The sequence below is a fragment of the Achroia grisella genome, unplaced genomic scaffold (genome assembly GCF_030625045.1).
Source record: "Achroia grisella isolate CSIRO2021 unplaced genomic scaffold, CSIRO_AGI_Agris_v1 utg204, whole genome shotgun sequence".
Lineage (NCBI taxonomy): Eukaryota > Metazoa > Arthropoda > Insecta > Lepidoptera > Pyralidae > Achroia > Achroia grisella.
The window spans coordinates 3,327,640-3,347,250 of NW_026712703.1; the positions used below are offsets into that span (position 1 = coordinate 3,327,640).

Below are 19,611 nucleotides of genomic sequence, written 5' to 3' on the forward strand. Positions count from 1 at the left end.
ACCTCGGGTACTCCTTAACGAGATGCTCCATAGTTTGCGGAGCATCATCGTTCCAGGGGCATTTGTCGTCCGATGTGATCCCGAACCGTTTTAGGTATGATTTCGAGTATGAATGACCGGTGACCGGTATCACAAGCAGCAGCTCAGCATAATTGCTGCACCACTGCTTGGTATACTGGCAATTGTCTGTGGTATTGTACAAGTCCGGCTTTACTTAATTGTATGAAGTGATTTTTTATGTAACTCAGGGGGAATTTGGAGAATGAGGGGGATCAGTGGGAGTTGGCTGTTGATTAGGCCGCGAGGTCGGCCTCTTCATTGCCAGATATCCCGATGTGTGAACGGATCCAAATGAATGATATGTTGATGTTATGCAGTTTGGCTTGATGAAGTGATTTGAAGATGTTATTGCAAAGATGATTGGTGCTGTTATGATTGGACAGTTCCATCAGTGATGATTTGCTGTCCGTGAGAATGAGTGCGGGTGAGAATTTTTTAGCGATAATGATTTGACATGCTTGGTCAATGGCGGCCATCTCCGCTTGAAACACCGAGCAGACATCATGCAGTTTGAGCTTCTTGATCAGAACTGTAGAGCCGCTCGGGTTCCGGATAACGACCGCCGCACCAACCTTGCCGTGACGTTTGCTACCATCGTACTGAAATCAATCAGCTCAGCTCAGCGTCCCATCAAGGGGTTGTGAGGGCTATCAATGCTGAAAATCTTGTTAAAAGTCGTTGGTGTAAGGAAGTAACCTTATAATTAGGCCTTATTTCCCCGAGGATGTAAGGCCTTATTGTAAGGGTACTTCAGATGAGAGCGAAGTTAAAAAAAAGTATGATTAACCCTGTTCAGGAAGCTTATAATTTTACTAAACAGATTTCTTTAATTTGGAAATTTTATAAAATCGTTAGAACTGGTGCATGGTGATTAAGATTCAATAACAATAGTACACCGAATTAGAGGGATTTTACTGCAAAAGATTATGAAAAAGCAAACTCGGATAATATATTTAATCCAAAAAAAGACATATGAAGGCAATGATGAAGTAAAAGTAAGGCTTAAGTTGGATATATTGAAACGTAATAAGAATATTATTCGTGTAAAATGAGGATTAACACTGTGTGATGTGGTGATACAGAAGTTTAAAAAATTTTTTTTATTGATTTATGATGTTTATTAATAGAAATAGAAATAATCTTTATTCAAATAAACTTAATATAGGCACTTTTGAATAGTCAAGTTTTTTTTTATTCTACCGCTTATTCGGAATGCAGATTCATCACAAGAAGAATAAGCAAGAAACTTGTGTGTTGCTCTTTTAAATATATATTGATTTACTTATATTTAATTAACAACAAGGATTAGGCATGCAACAATCAACATAGAAACCGCTACGCACTTAATCTCTGTTCAATCATATAACATTGTCAGCGCAATGAATTTTAAGTTAGACATTTTTTACAAAACATTATTATCATTTATAAATTCTTCAATTTTGTAATAAGCTTTTGTACAAAGAAAATATTTTATGACACATTTGAATTTTTTTGCTGGCAACTTGACTACAGACTCTGGGAGTTTGTTGTAAAAATTTACGCAATTTCCATAAAATGAATTACTGACTTTCGTCAAACGGCACTTAGGTAAAACTAGTTTGTTGACATTACGTAAGCTTTTATTAGTGTAATCACCTACTTTTTTAAAACTGTTAATGTTTTTCCTGGCATACATAATATTTTCGTAGATGTATTGAGAAGCAACGGTGAGGATATTTGATTCTTTAAAACATTCACGCAAAGACTCCCTGGAACCCATACCGTAAATGGAGCGGATGGCCATCTTTTGCAAAACAAATACTGTATTAATATCAGCTGCTTTGCCCCATAATAAAATACCGTATGACATAATGCTATGAAAATAGCTAAAATACACGAGTTTAGCCGTTGCCACGTCTGTTATTTGTCTAATTCTTCTTACCGCATAAGCGGCAGAACTAAGTCTATTCATTGCAGTTTGGAGTCTAATGTGATACCAAGAAATACAGTATCATCAACAAAGTTAATAAGTTTATTGTTCAGTACGTTGAGTTGAATCAACCTTCCTTACATTGAGGAGTGTAAATTTAATACATTTTGTTTTTTCTCCATTTAATAGCATATTATTAGCAGCAAACCATTTTAAAACAGAAGAGAGAGCACTGTTTACTTCTTTCATATCATTAATATGTCGATTAACTTTAAAAGTATCATCGGCAAATTGAACTATGTCTGCTATTTTTTCTACCATGTAAGGAAGGTCATTAATGTAAACTAAATATAAAAAAGAACCAAGAATAGATCCCTGACGAATACCCATTTTAACACTGGAACCTTCGGACCTTACACCATTTATTTCAACAATTTGCATTCTATTATCTAAATAGGATTTGATCATCTTTCATACCGTAATATTCTAGTTTGAGTAAGAGTATTTCGTGATCAACGCAATCAAATGCTTTTGAGAGGTCACAGAATACACCGATAGCATCCTAAGACCTCTCCCAACAGTCAAAAATGTGTTTCATTAAAGTTACACCAGCGTCAGTAGTTGATTTACCGGCCGTGAAACCAAATTGCCGGCTGTGAAGCAGTCTATTTGTTTTAAAGTGTTGAAGCATTTGATTGAGCATAATTTTTTCAAACACTTTACTTAGTACTGGTAAGATAGAAATGGGCCTATAATTACCTACTTCAGTTTTATCCCCTGACTTAAAAAGTGGCGTTATTTTACTATGTTTCATTAAATTGGGAAAAACTCCTTCAGAAATGCATTTGTTAAAAATAGTTACTAAATATGGAGCAAGAATGTTTATAGAAGTATTAATAACTTTAACTGACATACCCCAATGATCTTCCGTATTTTTTAAATTTAATTGTTTAAAAGCTTTCGTTATTGTAGTAATATATGTCAATTTAAATGTAATAGGACAAGAAACAATATTATCAATAAGAAATGATTTAGCTATACTTGGAGTTGATTTCAAAGAAGAAGTAATATTAATTGGAATATTGGCAAAGAAATTGTCAAATATATTTACAATATCTTTTGTAGACGTTATCAATTTATTATTCAAATGTAAAGTAAAATTATTACAGGCGGTTTTATTCTTTCCAGTTTCTTTATTTATAATATTTTTTATTCTGTTTTTATCTTATCTTTGGATTCTTTAATTCTTTTATTTAGAAAATTAGATTTTGCTACATTAAATACATTTTTAAAAGTTTTTGAATATTTTTTATATAATTTACAAATGCATTATCAAAACGGTATTCTTTTTGGGCATATAAATCAAATAATATATTTCTGCTTTTAGGAATACCCGTAGTAGCCTATTCTGAAAATTTTGTTTTCTTGCTAATACTGATGATTTTTTTGCTAAAATTTCTATTATACTCGTTAGAAACAATATTGAAGAAATCAGTATTAAGTTTGTTAGGTTTATGTCTAGATTGAAGATGGAAATTAAATTTACTTTGTACTGATGTTTTGAATGTATTGATCTTATAACCAGTTGAGTCTCGTTTTAATATTTTACTTTTATTGGTTTTATGTATTTTTTTGGGTAAATTACAATTTGACCACAGTGATCCGAAGGAAGATTATTTATTATTAATTTTTCTAAATACTCACTGTTGCTAAAACCATTATCTAAACAAGTAGCAGACGTGGCCGAAATCCGAGTGGGTTCGTGGAAGACATTATTTAAGTCAAAAGATTTAAATAAATGAATAAATTTAGTTTTGGTGGCACTATTTGATAATATGTCTACATTAAAATCTCCACACACTATAATTTTTTTGTTACTATTAAATAATCTCTTTAATATATCCTCCATTACCTCTTCAAATACATTATAATCACTATTAGGAGGTCTATATATACATATAAGTAAGTAATTTTCTAATTCTACACATGAAATCTGAATATGACAGTCTATAGAAAAATTAATAATATCAGTGCGTTCTTTAACTTTTATATTATTTTTAACAAATATCATAGAACCTCCTCTATTTACTAACTGTCTATTGAAGCAGCTGACAATATTATATTTGTTTAAGCTGAACATCATATTGCTCACCTTAAGCCAATGCTCAGTTAAACATAGAATATCAATATTATTTTTTTCTAGAAATAACTGAATAATTAATTCCCAGTCGGGAAAACTTTGTATGTTCTGATGAACAATTTTCAATTCTGATCTGCTTTCCCTTTGTCTTATTGAGCAGTTTAAATCTGCAGTCACATTAAAATTATATACAAAATTATTCCGACTGGAATCAGTCTCTATGTCACTATGATCATATCTCAAATTAAAGTTATGATTACTAGAAATAGTATTAATTCCATTATTACACCCCGTTATATGACTTATAAGGGGGTCTTGTATATTATAAGCTAGTAGACTAGCTACATTTCTTTTTTGTTTTTTAGGTAGATAAAATTTATCTCCAGTCATATAAAAGTTTGTAACAAATTTGTTACTATCAAAAAATAAAATGTCATTATGATGACATGTCATATTGTAAATTAAATTATTAATATAAGATATGATCTTATTTTGTTCAATAGTCAAAGAACGGGAGTAAGGAAAAGCACATACTATTATTTTACCTATGACCAGTTCAGCAATATTAAGCAAAGAGTTTATAGATTTTATTGCATGAGATTTCTTTACATTAATACAGCTGCCTAAAGCTAAGACTAATGTGGTCAAACTATCATACCTATCATTAACCACCTTATTTAAAATATTAAGTAATGACATACCAGGAAGAGAATTATTTATGACATGTTGGGATAGGCTTTCAGATAATAAGCAGCCCAGACCCTTACCATATCCATCAGAATAAATTATTGTCCTTCTTACCGGTGTGACCTTACAAAATGGAGTCACCATTTTTAATAAACATCATAAATCAAAAATTTTTTTTTGGCGAGGACCAACCCTAGTCATTTAAGGATATAAAATATATAAAAATCTATTCTCAGATCTACCGAGTAACATATAAAATTTCATCAAAATCGGTTAAGTCGTTTCATAGAAATATGGTAAAACACTCTGACACGAAAATTTTACTTATGTGGAAAATATTAATAGACATAAAATAAAACATTATATTGTTAGAATGTTTTTAGTGTAATTTTATTGTGGCGTTGCTTATATCCTTAAACCTTTATAGCTCTGGGATTGTATGAGTTTGCTCAGATAATTAGGAGGAACGCTAAAGACGACGTTAATAGATCTGTAAGATTGATGGGGCAAGTACAAAGAAAAACACGAACTCATGCATCAATCTGACACTGTTTTCGTAGAATTTTGCTTCGTGTTTCTTAAACGCAATGAAAATTAAAACGGCAACCCGCTATTTATGCATAGAGTTTGCTTTATATTTATTCTAGTTTATTTCTATAACGCGCTTATTCTAGAAGCTTATTCTAAAATTGTAAATCGAAAGTTAAGAGTTTTGTGTTTTGTTCAATAAAAATGTATTTCAATTTACTCACAAAGTAAATACAACAATGCTATTGTCACAATTTATTTAGTTTCAAAACAGTTCTAGGTGTTAGTGGATATATTCGATCTATTTATATTAAAGTGTACCAAATGGGCGGACTGGGATAGTGGCCATCCATTTTCTGGCTAATTGGGATTTAAGTATAAAAGAAAATTGCAATGGGCAGGTTATTTAAAATGTTTATTTGTAATTTCTTACATAATAAAAGACAATAGTAATATAGTTATTATAGTGTATATAGTTATTTAAAGAGGTAGAGTTTGTTCAAATATATTGGGATAATCCGGAATTCAGGAACTAATTTTATCTTATCAATCACAGCGAGAACGCCTATTCCATTGGTGGTATATCGGCAGGACATTAATTGAGATAGAGATGATTTATATGTGCCGACATAAAAAGGTATCTTTATATCAATCATCATGGTTTTGTTGTGAGCTATTCGTATATTAACACTTTCTGAGTGAATAATATTATAGAGAGAAGTAATATGACGAATTCCAGAACCTTAACGTTATTATTTATTTATATTATATTCTTTAATGTACCTCACACAAACTAAACTGAATGTTAATAAAAAAATATGTAAGTGTTTCTCTAATATTATTTTGAATATTATAAAATAAATACTAAAGAAATAACACAATTTTTTCACAGCCATGACGTCGACGGTTTAGAACACTATTTTACATCCGATGGTCGCGGGTTCGATTCCTGCACGGTGCAAACATTTGTATTCATGAGAATGATGTTTTGTATCGGTCTGGCTGTTTTCTATGTATATTATGTATGTATTTACAAAAAAAACTAAGTAGGTATATATATCACTTGTTTACTACACATAAATCAAGCTTTGCTTACCGTGGGATTAGATGTGTTTTTTATTATATAATTATACTGTTTTTCTCTCTGTTTAAAAAAATTAACTGATAAAATGATAAAACAACAATTAAAAAATACACAAAAATTAAATATGCTACATTCACAATAAAGAAACTTAAATGGAAGTGGGCGGGACATATCACAAGGGGAAAAGATAAATGGAGTAGAACATTAATGCAAAAGATATGAAAAGGAGAAGAGGAAGACCGTACAGAAGATGGATATATGATATCAAAGTGGTGGCAGGTGGTACTTGGGCAAGAATTGCTAACAATAGAGATAATTCAAGGTCCACTTTTTTTTCCTTTCCTTTCTTCCCGGATATCAATTTCCAGGATTTCTACTTTTTTAGGGACTATTCTAATATATCTATATATATATCTTAATTCCACAGTTTCCATTTTCGGACTTATTGTAATACTTTCTTACTTTCTAACTTATTGCTATTTCATTTTAATTTATATTTTGCTTTTTTCTCTATCCTCTATTCCTATTTGCTATCTTATTTTATACTTGTTCTATTAATTAACTGACTGTATAGTCACTATACATCATAAAATATGCTTACTTGCGATTGGTCTTTGCTACTTTTTCTATTATTTCTCTGGTGTACTCTATAAATTTTTCCCTACTTTTCCGATTTCTTACTATTTCGTCGTAATTATCTGTTTATATTCTTTCCGCTCCAAAGCGAGGGCACTGTGATATTATGTGCTGTAAAGTTTGCTGTGTTAATTAGTCACAGGGACACGATGGCGCCGCTCAGCACCGAAAACGATGCAGGTATGCCGCGAATCCTCCATGTCCCGTGAAAAGCTGTGCAGTGTAATTGGTTTTTTCTATTTTGCCGGTAGTTCTGTACGCACCGGCCACGCTTGGGAAAAACTTGTGACGGATGCTGTCTCGCCAGACCGGTACCTACTGTCCCACTCACCAATCGTCCGCTCTCTAATCAGGCGCTTGGTGTGTGAGATGGGGCACCAGTCGTCGACTTCTTCTTCGACCCCACCGCAGCCTCCTTGGCAAGATGGGCAGAGGGCAGACCCTTTTAGTTCCCTTCCCACCCCGCGTGGGCTTTAATCCAATGGATTGATATTGTTTTTCCTTTTTCCCTACATTTTCTGTAGTTTCTACGATACTCTACTGCTACGGGGTGGGAGCTTAACGGATTTGAGGCCGTCTGGAGTGCCGCCATGGGGTCGCTAAGGATGCCGATCGTGACTGCAGGATGTTCTAATGCTACCCCAATGGCTCGGCTTAGAGCCAGTAGACAGTGCAGTATGACGACAGAGCAAGTCTGAGGACCTAGATTTCGGCCGCCCTGTTCTATATTGACAGAGTTGCGCCGACCCAGTCCTCAATCTTGCTCCCGTCGGTGAAGATTCAATAGAGACCACTGGAGACAGTTGGAGGAGGCCTATGCTTGTTAGCAAACGTTAAATGTTAGGAAATGTAAAATGTAAATAATAATCTGAATAATGGCTTTATTATTATTATATACTGTTTTCCTCAGGTAGAATAGAGACAAATAAAAATTATATTTTTGACACCTCCGATCACAGTTTAGCAACTGTTTTATCTTTCAATTGGTGTAGATTCTATCTTGGCAAAATGCAAATATTTGGAACTGACTGTGCTAACTGTGGGTTTCTGTAATGCTATCAATACTGTTGATTTCGACATTTTGTTCAGTATGCAAAATTCTCTTAAAATATCTCGAATATTTATTGTAACCGTATATGACTGTTCATCTTAGTAGTAATAGTCTCCCGCCTATCAACTGTAATGGTTATGACCTTGAATACAGTGTCCAAGTAAACAACTCGTGCTCGCACATTCGCTGTTACTCGAAATTCTAGATTATGCAGAATTCTTCTATGTAAAGTATGTAAATTTCACTGAGGAACAACTTGAGTGTCACAAAATATATATATATATATATATTATATATATATATATGTATATATATACATATATGTATATTATACATATATATATTTGGTCTTCGTAAATATGACCATATATGTTAATTTCACAAAAAACATCACCAAGTGGCGTTCGTCGTCGCAGGAAGTGCCATACGCTATATCTCCTTTACACTATTCTTTTCTACTCTCATACTCCTGATTACTTGAAAAAGGACTTTTCTATACACAGTTCTATAGCAAAAATCCGGATTATAGATTACGTAGCACAAGAAACACCTAGTTAACTATCTCATTTAACTCTACTAAATGTTACACCACTATACAAGCATTTCGTCTATAGAACTCCTTGTCATTTCCCATTCGAGCAGCACCATCACATGCCTTATTTCAATATTTACTAAAATCTCATTACATCTACCCGTAATTGAATGACACCTAAATTTTCTATTGTGTTCGTCCAATATTTAGTATATGTATGTATATAATAAGCATAATGTGTAATTTTATGTGATAACACTGCTTTTTGTAAAACACTTAATGTTCTATGTTTATTCGTGCGCAATAAATAACTTTATTATTATTTTATTATTATTTATTTTATATATACGAGTACCTATCTACTTAAAATTGTTCTAGAGCAAGGATTTCGACAAGGACAAGTATGACGACCTCGGTGGTCTAGCGGTCAAGCACACCGCTTTACGTCCGATGGTCGCGGGTTATGAGTATGATTGTTTGTATCGGTCTGGGTGTTTTCTATGTATAATATGTATGTATTTAAAAAAAAAAAATATCTATGTATATGTATCAGTTATCTAGTACCCATAACACAAGCTCTAGCTAGCTTAACTTGGGTCTAGATGGCGCTGTGTGAATTGTCCTGAGATTATTATTATTATTATTATTTCGAATTTGTTTGTTTATCTGTAGTTCGAAACAAAGTCAAAATCTTATTGCCCAGCATTCACAGACCACGGCCATCTATTAAATACCTATCTACATAAAGTATATGGTATGAGAGGTCGAAGGGACGAAATTAGTTAGGATAGCAATTTACTTACTCTGTATTCCGATAAATGAATTAAAGTGCTAAAAGTTCAGTCGTGCGACGCTTATTTAAGACCTGTCGCATTGAAACAGTAAACAAGGTCCTTAATTAATAGAACGACAAGACAAACAAAATACGTGCTTGTTTTCATTAAGGGTTTGAGTAGATACCGCAATCAGTACCTACACGGCTGGGACGTAGTTTGCTTTCTCTTAAATGTGAAATTGGAATATGGTCTCTTGCACATTTAGCACGATACGTGTTGTGTTCATTTAGTTTGTAAATATTAAAATACGTGTAAATTCAAATAATTAAGATATTTCCTTACATATATTTTGAGTTTTATAATTCGTAGCAAATTTCTTCGCATGTCTATCATTGTAATATTATGTTATCTGTGCTATCACTGTATTTATTACTTTATTACAATCAAATATTTTTTATAATTCTTAATAAATTTATAGAAACGTCTCCGACCACCAGAACCATCAGCTCTACAAACAAATAATCAATAGTAATAAAATTCGAGATGAAATAATCGAAGTCTAAGACTGTTTAATTTATCAATAAGATTTTGTACAAGATGACTTGTCATAAAAAAAGATATTACTCGCCGACTGGTAGAGGCAGCTAGCGATTAGAAGTCTATCCTATACCTAGTTACGCTAGCGGATCGCTATCGCGATTCAGCAAAGCAATGCGGGCAGTCTCTTGGGCAATTTACCAGTCGGCTATGAGCTTAAAGATATTTTCTATTTGTAAAGAAATAATTAATATTATTTTTCATTTTAAAAGAACTTAGGTTCATTCGAATTTAGAACCTCAGTACATTCAAAGGTAGAATTACAGGACATTCGAAATACATTGATACTTTTAAGAAATAGGTAGTTAGAGAAAAGAATTACTAAAGGAGGAGTAGGAGAGAGGAGGATGGGCGTCCGCAACTTAACGCACTTGGAGTGAGATGTAATGGTAAAATTACAGTTTACACAGTTATAACATCTTAATCCTTTGGAATGGCAATGGATGAGCGGCAGGTACTATGAGGGACAAACAATGATATGTGGCTCTATTTGTGTTTATAGACGACGGTTACTATATACCAGCAGGTGAACAGTCAACGTATTTGCCATTCCGGTTATACAGAAAAATATACTAAAGATTTAGAAGAAACTTGAGAATAATCTTTAGTCAAATTTGAAAATATAAATTTGACTAAAGATTATTCTCAAGTTTCATTTATTTCTTTGTAAGACTATTACTAGTTGATATTTTTAGAAAAGCAATAAAATTCTAGTTGACATTGCAAATATTTTAAATCTTTTCAAGTGAGCGTAATAATGAGTAAACCATCTTGATTGGAGCGGTTTTTTAAACCGAATTTCGGGACCGTAATGTAAAAGTTTCTCTGTCTAATAAATTTAACAGTTAGTTAATTTATTTATACCTATATTATGATGGTTAACTGGGATGTACCTTCAGAGATCGTTTTTATTTAAGTACGCTTGCTTTGGGAATTCTTTTTATAAATGCATTCCATGTATGCACAGACAGAACATATTAAAATTACTATTGTTTTAATTATACTTATTTTACTACTGTCGCGTTTATATATACTAAACTTATGGATAAATATCTCATTTACCAAAAAAATATTCGTAGTTCAACCTGTTTAAGCTATATTAATAATTTTATTGATACAGAATTTAACATAATTTTAGCTCATATTAATGGTAGTAGTAGTAGCAGTTATAGTTAATCATCTGTTTTAATAAAATAGTTTTGTTCTAATTTCATTCTAAAAACGAAATAATAGATATTTTAATTAAGATTATTTTTAAGTAGGTACTATTTTGTCGTTACAAAGGTTAACAATATTAATTCTAGGTTATATTTAGAATATCAGGCCGAAATTTATCATATAAGATATTACTTTTATAGTCAGAAAAATAACGTTTTCCTCCTAATATCTATACGTATTTACAAGTAACTTCGTAATGTGCTTTTTCTTTTCGCTTCACTCCCTAGGTGGAGGCTTTTATTGTTTGTGATACAAGGCCGCAGCGCGATTCAGAAACATGCGGGTAATCATAACACTGAATCACCAGTCGTTCTCGCCACTGCAAAGGGCGCGTTCCCTGCCCAACCTCAAACCCATGCAGTACTTCATCGTAAAATTATGACTTTGGTACGTGCCCGATATTTGGGATGAGATAAGAATACCGTTTTATATGTATTCGAGTCACAAGAAATGAATTACGGAAAATATTAAGGTCAATTTAAAATATTGTACAGATCATGTATCTTCATAATATTTCTATAAGCATGTATCTATCTATATGTAACCAGCATTATAGAGTTCTACTACAATTAATATTAATGAATGATGCTTTATTAAAGTTTTTTTATATACTCTGAAACACTTCAGTATATAAAACTTGGGCATATGTGAGATTAATTGAAGGAGTTATAGATTTAGTTACCACCATTTTATCGATGAAATTACTACAATTACAAATTCTAGTGTTACTAGATGATAGTTAATCTTCTTATATGTATCTTCTTAAAGAAGTTGTTATTTATATACAAATTTATATATTTTTTAAAGTTGAAATCATCTACTGTTTTCAGCCAAATTCAGAAGAGACAGGTTCTCAATTATATACCTATGTATATATCTCCACCAAATGTGGACTGAATTATTAGTTTGACACGTTTGGAAGTAAGTTACCAGTTCTAAAGTAATACGGTTTTCCTACTTAATTATTATAGGAAGGATTTATTAAATAAAATACATAATATTAAATATGAATATTTTTCATATAATAATTTAAAATTTCTGACGTATTATTTCTGAATTCAAATCGCAGCTGAATTATATACATTGATTACACGCAAGAAATCAATAACTTTGTCATGACTAATAGTAGGTAATCGTTAAATCCTACATTTATTAAATAGTTATTTTGTGTCGTTGTTCGTATAAAATTATTATAGTATATCGTGACATTTGGCCCTTCATGGATACGCAAATAAAACTGATTCACATTTGTCTTTTGGTTGTTGCTTAGCTTTATTTAATCTAACCTTGGTGTCTTTACCCAGACTTTATTTTCATATTTTTAAACCAGTATGTGAATAGGTATGGGAAGCCAAGAATATATAACTTTGGTTATTCCTCTATGTTATTATATTTTATTTTTAACATGACTATTAATGATTTTAATAGCATCAGTTTCATTGTCAAAATTATGAAAAAAGTAGTTACATACTAAAATAAAGATCTGTTAACATATACTAGATGTTTATTTTATTATAGAACTAGTAGAGCTTGCAACTTCATACGCGTCTACAGAGTAAATTTTAAAGTTAAAATCATTTATTGACATAGATCCTTTCGGCATCTTGTGCACGTCATATTTTTTATCATTAACACACACAAACGTTCAGTTCGGATAACTACTCCAGATGAGTAGAACTGCAAGATACTCACCTACCTACATTTTTTTTGTTATTTTATATTTTTAGTCAGTTTCGATTTAATAATAAGTATAATCAAACGATAACAATAAATAAAACGACAGCCGTTGAGCCAATGAGGCCGTCTATTATTTGATTAATAAACTAGTTTCTAAAATTTTAGGTGGCGTATTAAAAATTCTCGAATACCTAATTTATTATTGTTTCCTTTGGCATATTTATCAACTTTCTTTAGCTTATATATTGGTCCACATTTAAAAACATATTCAGTAAATAATTTATTTTAATTAGAAATATTAACATGCAAACAGAACGACATTTCACACCTCTGTACGATTTTACTATTTTATAATACATATATGTTTATATATATATATGTATATATACAGGTAAAGGATAGATGTAGATCGATACTGATATTAGATTTTGTTATATGATATAAATAAAAGAAATAAATATAAAAGATATAAAACCCATAAAATGACCACTAAGTAAGGATTATTACGGCAACTATTATACCACATCTTGTATATAAATACATTCAGAATATTTAGAGGCATATACAGCATTAAATTTTGAAGAAAATGTATACATGATAATTAGACATATAAATCCGCAACATTTTGTTTTCTTTTTCAATATTAAATTATAACATTGAAAATTATTCAAAAGTAGGTCACTCGTAAACTGATAGGCTGAATCAAATGAAGCGAACAATGATATTCTGTGAGATTAATTTATTTCAAATAATTATGAAAGGAAGAGAAACAAACAGAGCCATACTTTTGCTCGGCGTTCATGAATTTGAATATTTAATTTGCACCGGCCTTAAAATTCTGTCTGAATGCGATATAAAATTGTACACCGGCGAGGGATGATTCTGAGAAGATGCTTCAATGTTTACTGTTTAGTTTACTCTGTGAATAAGTTAGATAAGTGAGAGGGGAGGCATAGAACCAACAAGGAGCAGTAAACAAGAGGATTTAATGGTTATGAACCAGTCGGTGGCGCTAAGTGAAAATGAAAGTGATTCCCGGAGGCCAGTTAACTCCTCCGAATTATGACGAGAATTTCTTGCTCTCACGTGTCTCCTGCCGTTTGCGATCTGACTACGTCTCTTTTATGATACTGTTATGTTCATACCCACTCTGCATTAAGGAAATAAACCGATTGTTACGTTAAATTACCGATAAAGAGTCATCTACTAAATCAACTGAATTTTATGTAACGTAAGCTAATTCATACTTAAATACATCTTAATGTACCTATATCTGTATTAATATATTTTTATTGCATAATAAGTAAATATGAAATAAAATGATAAAGTTTTAAGGTTTACGGTGTATCAATGAAGGAAGAAAGGATACTTTTTAGTCATGTCGAAAACCGTCATGGTGAATTCGCCAGTAATTAATTGCGACAGTACCAGGTAAGGCTATGTGCGGAGAGTTGATAGTATACACTTCTAGTAACGGTTTCGTGGTTTCATTATTAATAATAGTAAATATTTATAGTTGTATAATCAGTACATGTCAATAAATTATTGCGTATTGTGTGAATATTGCTGGTTCTAGTTTATTATTAATTCATAATTTTTCTATTTGCTTAATACTTAATTTTGAAATTGTTAATTTTAAACATTATGTCCAAAGTTCATGTCGAAGCGTTTAGTTATTGTAATTACTGAGATATATTAAAACATTTTACAATTTAAATAATATTTTGGACGTATTGAAATACTCTATTAAAATAACTGAATGATATTTAGTTATGATTATCTTATTAAAAGTTTAATGTGTAGTTGCCATATATAGACAGCCGTTAACCTTATGAATTTGTTATCGCGTGTGCCTAGATTATACGAGGAGTTTCCTATCTATATACAACTATCTAAAGTTGGTGGAACGCGAAGCTCTAGTAATGGTATTTGTGAACAGAGATTGTTGCAAATAAGTCCCCTGGGGTGGTTTGCTGTTGTGTAGCTCTGCTCGATATTACTATGTAGTTTCGATTTTAAAAGCATCCTGCTTAGAGAATGTTCGTATAGTGTCTATTATGTTTCTAATATATCAGTTTAGACTAAAATAATGATGTATAAGTAATAACAAAAAATATTTCACTGATATAAAAAAAATCTTAACCCATAAATATATTCTCTCTCTCATGAAATAATTCCTCATTATAAAATATACTTAGAGATCAGTATTCTAGCAGGAAGCAGGGCAGTGCTGTCTTATATACCTAGTTCCTAATATGACATATTAATTATTATTTTCAGGACACGAGATGAATCAAGATGATGGTTATATAATCAAGATCGAACTTCACTTACTTAGGTAAGTTCGTTTAATCTCATAATTATATTTATTTCTAGACATCTTTGCGATTGTAAGGAAATGTTATGAATGACCTCCGCCATCTTCTTGAGTATTATCAGGGACCGAGGACATTCCCTTACCCACTTTAATTGCATGTTTATGCAAATACGCGCCCTGCCATTCCTATCTATTATTCATAATTTTATTTAAGTAGGTTAGTATCTACAATTATTGCATTCTTGGCGATTTTGTACTACCTTCTAGAGAATCCCCTGGTATCTCAGATATTGTGGTTAGATTGTATAATTTATTACGAACCTGCTATTTTAAACGAAATTTCACGTTTTATGTTTTATCTATATAAATAAATTAAAAACTAATGATGAAATTAAAATGATAAGATATACTATTCAATGCAAATTTTTACTAGCTGTACACGTGGTTTCAACAGCATGAAATTGATAGCCTATGTGTTATTCTGATATATGAGCTATATTCCTGTAAAGTTTCTTCTAAATCTGTTTAGTAGTTTTTGCGTGAAAGAGTAACAAGCATCCATCTATACTCACAAACTTTTGCATTTATAATAATAAGATTAAGATGTAATTAGAATGACGGCCTACTTGATGGTAAGTGAAAATCGTTAGCTGTTACATGAACATAATTAGGGACTTCACGTTACAATGTGACGCTCGCCATATCAGTCATGCCTTGATATTCTTGAGGAGTGAGTTTTCGTGCCTCTGATCCTGTAATTTCACTGTTTTATTTTATCCTTCAACCGAAACACGCAAATCCTAAAAATCACGCTGTTCGGTGGTTGATATAGATGAGACAGAGGTACATACAATACTTTCAAAGGATACCTCGGTAAATATATCAATTATATAAAGGAGCACATTGTCTGGCTTTCAACTTGCAAATTACTTTAAATTCTATTATAAAATTTTATTTATTAATAAAATTTTATAATAGAAATTGTTCGTTCTCTCGCTCTATCGTAGACAATGGACGCCTGAAACACTAGGCTTAGAAGTTAAATGGCAATTTACAGCAGTGTGTCATATAAGAATATGTTACATTTGTATTTTGTTTATGATATGTGTGTGTACTTTAGAATATCGAAGAAACTAAGTTCAGTATAATACACAGTTTCGTTTCACACATGTTTAAATAACGCTGCAGGTTAAATAGCGTCTGAATAACACTGTATAAGTTTATAATAAGTTCGTATGTAACATTTAAGTCGTTGCTACAGCAAGAGTAATATAATCCCATTTTATGCGAGTTAGTGTTATTACAGACCACCAAGAAGGCGACGCGTAGTTAGTAGAGATTTTTACGGATTATAAGCAACTGCTCTGAATATCTGTTTGACCTGGTTCCTATGAAATTATTGCGGGCTAACTCTTTTCCTTATTTAGCTTGGTTTTAAAGGCCTTTGATACGGAACATCGAATGTTTTCTTTCTTTTTATACGATTTATATACACATTTTACTCGTACATTACAAGGCATCATCAACACGACATCATCGAAACAATTTATCCCCCACTATACCGTCTAATAAATAGGTTCCTTTAAAAGCCATTCGTTATATATATTCTGTTCTATAACATTACTATTTCTTTTCTTTGAATAATATAAAATCAAGTTTTCTAATAAAAAGTTTTGGGCAAGCCATTTCCTTCTCGTGGATCACTGCTTCTTCAATATATCTACAAATACACAGGAGATATTTGTCGAAAGGGAAGCAAATCGTGTTCAAGTACTTCACAAATCAGGTTATTTGGTTTATTAAAGTCACTTAAAAATAAACCACTTAGGTATATGTCGTTTATTTGATCTTTTTGGGTTCTTTATTCTATGGAACACTTGTTTAAAGTATAGAAAAAATACTGTGTAGTTAACGTCACTATGATCATGTAAATAAATTGTAGTAGGTATATATTGTACTGCCGTTTAGGTCGGTTATAATCAAATTTAATAAAATATCACAATTTTACCAAGTTAAGAGGTAAGCGTTCGTATGAAGAGGCAGCATGACAGAAATTTTATAACTTTAACATATTTATACAACATTCTTATTGAAACATCATTTGTGCATCTGTACTAGATGGAGTATTTACTCATAAAATACTATAAACTTTTATAACTAACAGATTCAAACAGCCTCTATTCATGTTATAATAATATTATTAAATGACTAATATTTGGATTCATTTAACATTAATTTGAGGAGAATACAGTTATATGTTAATATTAAAATATGAATAAGAACCTAATAATAGCACCAGGTCTGTAATATGTGAAATAGGATGTCTAAACAAGGGACGAGCAACACGCGGTAACGCTTGCAGCGCGTTAAACATATACATGTATATGCGGCCCGCCAAGCATTTCTAAAATTGAATTTATTACATATTTCGACTTTCTCACATCAATATCCATCTGTAAAATTAATTATAATAGCATGTTAATACATACTAAACCGAAACAAATTTTTCTGCCAAGATACTCTTTTGCGACGAATTGTTAACAATTCACAACACATGCAATAAAAACGCGCAGCGTCTGCGCTAGTTTTTATTTTACATGTAAATTATTCATAAGTGTTACTATATGTGCTACCCGACATAAAAATTTTAAGATTAAATTGGCCCTTTGATGAAAAAGGTAAGATAAATGTAGTATGGATATATCTACGTTTTTCAGTACTCGAGACATAATCTTTGTGTAAATATCAGGCACTTAAGTACCTATATAGTATTTATGTGATTTTGAAACATAAACGGGGTCAGGTGATTTACGAAATAAAATTCACATTTAGGACCAAACAACCCAGATAAGGATAATGCTCCATGGATTTATAGAAACTTAAGTTGAAACAAAATAAAGCAGAGAATATAGTGTATAAATGTTTTTTACATGACTCTATACATGTTTGTTGTAATTGCGTTAATTCTATTGTAATATGTTAATCCTATTCCATTTTGATGAACAGGGTTAATTGTTCAAAAGCCTTCATTAAAAGGTTACTTTTAAATATTTTTATTGTTTTTATTCGCTTGTTTGTTCAAAAGAAAAGTATTGACAAGACAGTCTCATCGCATAAACAACTTATAATTAAATCTTTTTTCCATAATAAATATTATTTATGGTGTTTATTTTATTTTTAGAAAATCATACCAAAGATCCTTTCGTCGTTATTACTTATATACGTTTTCTGTGTGCATGTGTTGGGGTTGTATAATTATTTGAAAAATTTATAGGTACATAATTTGTATTAAATTATTAGACGAGGTTTTATAGTTCATTTGATAAAATTTGGAAAAAGGTAGGCTTAGACCTATTTTATTAGAATAATGTACTTAACTTATGCACTAATTAGGATGTTTAGATGCAGGCAGAAAATATTAAATCTATCTATCTACATAGTTATTGTAATCACATAGCTCTTCCGAGCTCATCATCACAAGAAGTATTGAAAAATTCATCAATTGAAACTTAACTTGGGACGAACTTTTATACTGAGTATTTTATTATACTATTAAGATATACTTACATCATAATTTGTGATTCCATTTAGGGAATATAATAATATAAATGAAGTTATACTAACAAAAAGAAATCATTTTTGTTAAAATCAAACGAATCCGCTTAAAGCAAGTGAAACTTGATTCAAGTTATGCATAGTAAAATAATCCAACAGAAAATTTGCCTAACTCTCTTATCTTGGCTGCTCATGTTTAAAAGGTTTCATATTTTGGTTACAGTGCTTTTAAAAATATTGCACGATATTTTTATTATAAAGGATGAAAAGAAAATATTCATTTACGTTCATGTTCATTTTGTTTGTCATTTGGAGCGGGTGAAGCAACTCGCTGATATTGCAATCCCCTTCGGCACCCTTACACAGTGTCAATATTCTATATTACCTTTTATTTAAGCTACCGGCGCTATTGTATTAAATACACGAACAATATCTGTGATGCATATTGTAATTAAAAACTGACATTTTATTTCAGTGGTTCAAACCTTTTGGGATAGTGGACAATACATTTTTTTTATTTTAGCCAAAAGCAAAATCTTTATTGCGTTAACATCAAATATCATATTAGTCATATCTAATTAATGTCGTAGTAGATAATATTTATACTTAAGGTTCCAAGAGGTTAAAGTGTATTTATTCCAATTAATGTTTTTTTTTATTTCGATCATCAAGAACTGTGTAGATGTCAGTTGACAATCCTCGGTAACAAAGAGCAATTCATAAAGTATTTACTGAGTTTCATATTCCCTTTTTCGAGAATATAACGAAAGAAAATGTTTTGTACGAAATGGTTTGAAGATGTAAGAAAAAGAGCATTGAGCTTAAATCTTGATTCTTTACAATC

At 31.2% G+C, this 19,611-nt stretch overlaps 1 protein-coding gene across 1 annotated transcript; it reads right to left on the reverse strand.

The window, feature by feature from the left end:
- Positions 1 to 293: 293 nt before the first annotated feature.
- LOC131842031 (uncharacterized) lies at positions 294 to 8,124 on the reverse strand. Its single transcript, XM_059190464.1, has 2 exons — positions 8,074 to 8,124; positions 294 to 659 (listed from the first exon to the last, which is right to left on the reverse strand). Exons 1-2 carry the CDS (start codon positions 8,122 to 8,124, stop codon positions 294 to 296), a joined length of 417 nt encoding a protein of 138 aa, XP_059046447.1.
- Between the last annotated feature and the right edge of the window lie 11,487 nt (positions 8,125 to 19,611).

Bases quoted from the DNA above. Each gene is read 5' to 3' on its own strand.
- LOC131842031 (XM_059190464.1), bottom strand. From the start codon at position 8,124: ATGTCGAAATCAACAGTATTGATAGCATTACAGAAACCCACAGTTAGC. The intron at 660-8,073 runs GTCAGTTCCAAA...GATTGATTTCAG, and splicing joins AGAAACCCACAGTTAGCACA to TACGATGGTAGCAAACGTCA.